This window comes from Hippocampus comes, unplaced genomic scaffold (genome assembly GCF_001891065.2).
Source record: "Hippocampus comes isolate QL1 unplaced genomic scaffold, H_comes_QL1_v1.1 scaffold120, whole genome shotgun sequence".
NCBI lineage: Eukaryota > Metazoa > Chordata > Actinopteri > Syngnathiformes > Syngnathidae > Hippocampus > Hippocampus comes.
The window spans coordinates 62,560-67,448 of NW_017805781.1; the positions used below are offsets into that span (position 1 = coordinate 62,560).

General features: G+C 40.6%; 1 protein-coding gene across 1 annotated transcript in view; it reads left to right on the forward strand.

The window, feature by feature from the left end:
- Window positions 1-408: 408 nt before the first annotated feature.
- Window positions 409-4,889, forward strand: part of mbtd1 (mbt domain containing 1) — a 96,596-nt gene continuing 92,115 nt past the window's right edge. Inside the window, exons 1-2 of the mRNA XM_019884894.1 lie at window positions 409-580; window positions 3,354-3,558. Coding sequence (XP_019740453.1) covers window positions 521-580; window positions 3,354-3,558 — 265 coding nt within the window. The 5' untranslated portion in view covers window positions 409-520. The remainder of the gene's footprint in view (window positions 581-3,353; window positions 3,559-4,889) is intronic.

The window sequence follows — 4,889 nt, forward strand, 5'->3', positions numbered from 1 at the left end:
GTGTGTGCGCGTGTGTGCGCGCGCGCGTGTGTGTGTGTGCTTGTGTGTATATGTGTGTGTGTGTGCGCGTGTGCGCGTATAAGTGTGTGTGTGTGTGTGTGTGTCTGTCTGTCGATCTATCTATCTATGTACGTGTGTGCGCGTGTGTGTATAGTACTGATGTGCGTGTAACTTTAAAACGGAATAAATGCATTGATTGTGCACCTTTTAAGTGACTCGGGTAGGTGCAATTGAGGCGTATTTATAATTTCTTAACAACATCTATATATAATATTATTTCGGTACTGTATTAAATTATCTTTGTTGGTTTTCTTTTGAATAAAATAGTTCGTTGAACTGACACATTTATCAGTGTTTGCCAGCATTTTCACTTGACCAATCACACGAAAGTAGGTTACAGTTACGCATGCGCAGAAGCCTGCGTAATTTGTTGATATCCTGTTTGGTTTGTAGTATTCGCAGAGCCTTTGCTCTTTCGAATCCAAAATTAGTAAGCACCATTGGTTTCGTTTGAGTGTGGATGCGCTTGTCAAGAGAAGGTCATCTGTATGAGGGACTAATGGAAGACACACGGGATTTGGTAAGTGCAATGAGCATTTCGGGCCGCGAGCCTACTAACATATACGTTGGGTTACTTTCAAGGATCCTTTGTTGTTGTCTTATTTACTAGACCTAGCGAGTATCTTTGGCTCTTCTATATATCATCTCAAAGTTGTCGAACATTTCTAGAGATGGAAAAAAATAACTGCACAACCCTGAAACTTTGATGACGGTGTTTTTGTTTCATGAAAATGAGGGTAACAATTATTTCAAAAGCTTTCCGCTAGCAAGCTATGCTAATGCTACTTAGCGTTGAGCTGATTTTGTTTTGGCGTTTATTTTGCAATTGTTAATTTATTTTTGTTCTTCTGAACGTTGTGATAACAGTTGCTTATCAGACATGGCATAGTATTTTTTTCCAAACTTAACAAAATAGTTGAATAATTTAATCACTGGGGTCACCTGTATTGCAAAAAGCAGGAAGCGACGATGTTTAATGTAAACACTGTTCAGGTACGCCGAAGAGTTGAGTTCTAAGCATTTACGATTTTAGTAAAACGGGAATCGGTACTTACGAAATGGTTATTTTGACGTGACCGGTAACTCTAACCACTAAGGGTTATTTTGCCGCGATTCGCAAGAGTAGGACAACTAGAAATTTTACGGCACTGGAAGGATGCCAACTCTCGGTGTAGTAGTTCAGCGGTTGCCCCGAAGTTGATGCGTTATTCCATCGCGTCACGGGTTCAAATATCACTCTGTAACTTTTTATTAGGTTCCGAGCATCGACTACTGCGTGGTCCATATAATTTTTATAGAAATTATTATGACCCGAGGAGCGACCGTTGCAAGGTCGCTGTTTTTTTTTCTGTTTTAGGAATTCATGTTCTTCATCTTCTTCTTCCTGTTATTATTATCATTATTATTATTATTATTATTGGTATTATTATTATTATTATTACAACAAAATGTCAGTATAAGAAGCCTCCAAATGTATACTTTTAAGTAATGTTATAACACTCACCATTAATGTGAATGGTTTTCCGTTCCTCACGATTGCTAAAAATCCAGCAAAACGAGCAGAATTGTAGTCAGCTTGCTGGGTCCATACGCGGAGTTGCTGCTGGCTAGCTTGAACCCTGCTCAGTAGCTTGCACGCTTCCTTTCCGCTGTTTCCCGCAGGGTATTTTGATGCGAACGTAGTATGGCGCGTGTCAAAGTGCCGATTTACATTCGACCGTTTCATCGATGGTATTTTGTCATTGCAAATTAGACACACCGCAGAACCTGTTCTCTCCACAAAGGCGAATCCTTCAGGCCATTCGTCCTGAAGTGTCACATACTCATCTTTTTTTCTTTTTGCCATTTTATTCGTCGAAGGATTAGCTTTGAGCTAATGACCGAGCGGGCTGATTCAAAAGGGGGCGTTTACCTCTTTCCGCAGCAACGGCCACCGTAGGCCAGTATTGTAGTATTATCCAATCAAATTTGCTCCTGGAGGCAACTGCAGTCCTGAACAGGAAATGAGCAGTAAAAAAATCGATGGATTAAAAAAGCGAGAATATTTTGTTTGATCTGCGAGCCTGATGCAATCATCAAAAGAGCCACATCTGGCTCGCAAGCCATAGGTTCCCGACCCCTGCCCTAGAGGATTCATCAGATTGTCTTTAAAATTCGGCTATACAATTTTAAGACATGGGACAACAACAGGAAAAAAAAAAAAATCGTACGTTTTTGAAACACTATATACAGTAAATATTCCTATCTATGGAGTTCTTTCAAACGGAAATTCCCTCACTCGGACTAAAAAACTATTAAAATTTTGACTCCAATGTTACGTTAACGATCAATTCATAACAATGGAATTTCCACTACCCGGAACCCGGAAGCCATACAGAAGCACACAGTGGCGCAAATACAAGCAATTCCCGCTCAATACTACGGAATAACTGTCTGGGCCGCTATTTACTCTCATTGGATACAAAACGGCGACATGTCAGTGACTCTATTAGCATGAGTTTTACTGGAATAGTGAACGATTTTTATTTTGTTCACAGCTCAGAGTTTCATGAAGGCAACATACTCATAGCTGCTCTGCCATTGGCTTACTCAGCATCATCCTGGCCTTTCATTGGCCAAGAGGGACCTCAATATCTATGTGTGTAGATACTGTAACTAGATCCGTGAAAGATAGTGGCATGCATCCGATGCTGCGCAGGGTAAATTGCTTGTGACTCGACGGACAGTCGAATAAACGACCGTTTCCTGAAATGCTTTACTTTTTTTTTTTTTTTTTTATTATTATTATGTTTATCGTATCGTGTAAACATAATAATATTGAAGTTATAATCCTACATACATCCTACATCATTGCTACTTGCAAATGTGACTGATCCAACGATGGCACATTTGATTGCTGCTTTCATCTGGTGGCTACCGGCTGGTTATTAGCGACTAAACTGCTAATGTTTACGTGCGCAGGCTGTGCAAACTGCTCACATTTTCATGCTTGCAACTTGATTGCTTGGGTGCTACTTGTTCAAATGAGTCAACAGGTTTCTCGTATTGCCTTGTTTTTGATGACATACCATGCACAACGGCTTCTTACGCCACGTCACTCCGGAGGTATTGCTTGGGGAGGAAGTTCTCTTGTCAAAATAGCTTCATCTTCGGAAGTCATGGCTGCCCATCAGCTGTGCGTTTTGCTGTACTTTTGGTCAATTTGTTATTATTAGTTTCTGTGTATTGCTGCTTTTTCTTCCTTGATTTTGATAACTGAAGTTTGTTTGTTTTGGTTTGTTTTTTGATTGAAGGCTGAGCGCACCCCGCGTTCAGAACGGAAGCGGAGAGATTCGTTTGGGATGTTTGATGGCTATGACAGTTGTAGTGAGGAGTCAACCAGCAGCTCCAGCTCAGAGGACAGCGAGGATGAGGTGGTCTCCTCTCTGCCTGCCAGTCTTCCCATCATCAAGAACAATGGCCAGGTCTATACTTATCCTGATGGAAAGGCTGGAATGGGTTTGTACATAATGTCCAATTTATTTTATGTTTTTTAAAATATTTTCTAGGGATGCAAAATAACTATTGGCTCAGTCAATTATGCCCCAGATTGGGAATGAAGGTGTCATAAGACAAGATAAGATAACCTTTATTTGTACCACACTGGGGAAATTTGCAGTCTACAGCAGCAAAATTGTGGGGGGGGGGAAGCAGTGTTTCATTGCGCAAAATAAATGTTTCAGAAAAGAACTGTACACAGTTCAATATAAGTGCAATATAAAATATAGCATTAGCAATATATTTGTAGAATAAATATAATAAATTAGTCATGTCAGCCAAGAAGACAGATGACCCAAAAAAACAAATCAGATTCAAAAATAAAACTTTAAAAATCCAAGAATGAATAGGAAAAACCAATGAAGGAGTAGTACTTGGTCTCTGAGCTTGTTTAGCATCGCTCACAACAAACATAGCATGTGTTGTGTGGGACTTCTCAGGCAGCAAATCGAGCACTTGACTTTCTTCTGAACACGGCCTGGCGTAAAAGTGCATTGAGCTTCCATTAAACCGGTGCTTCTCAGTTATTTTCTGTTATGCCCACCCACAACAAGAAGAAAATAGCTAATATTTTAAATGCATCAATTTGCCTGAAATACCACCTCCCCTAAAATCCTTGTTTATACCTTGTTTGAACATTTTTTACCAACTTTTTGACCAACTCATTGCACCATTCTGAAAACTAAAATAAAATACATCAATAAATAATCATAAATTCAAATTCAGTTCAGGAACATTAACTCAGGAGGAGGAAAAATAAAGCACTATAGCAGCCTTCCTCAACTGGCGGACCGCGATCCACAACCGGACCGCCGACCTCCTCTGTCCGGACCTCCTCTGTCCGGACCTTCAGCAAATTGTATAAAATAATAATTTATAAAGTGATTTTTACGTTATACATTTTATATTTGTGGACTATAATCTGCGCATTACCGCGATCGCTTGTTAAAATTATCTGTTGTATTGTTTGCGTGCACTAACAGATGTATTGCAGAGGACCGCAGCAGCGCGACTGTGTGTTGTATAATGTTTGACTAACTGGAGACCCTGGCTGAGCAGGGCATGTCGGCGATAACGACGCGCTGATTGGCTCCTCTGAACTTAAGGTGTGCCCATACATAAGCGTCAGCACGCGTCTATCCCAATACACACGCATTCAAAATGGATGATTGTGTCAGGAAACAGACGCATGCGCGACGCCACAGTGTGCTCACTGCTTCAGTCCAGGAGAGCCACACACAAACAATTCGACAAGACGAATCGCGGGAGGTTTCGATTGTGTGCAGTTTTGC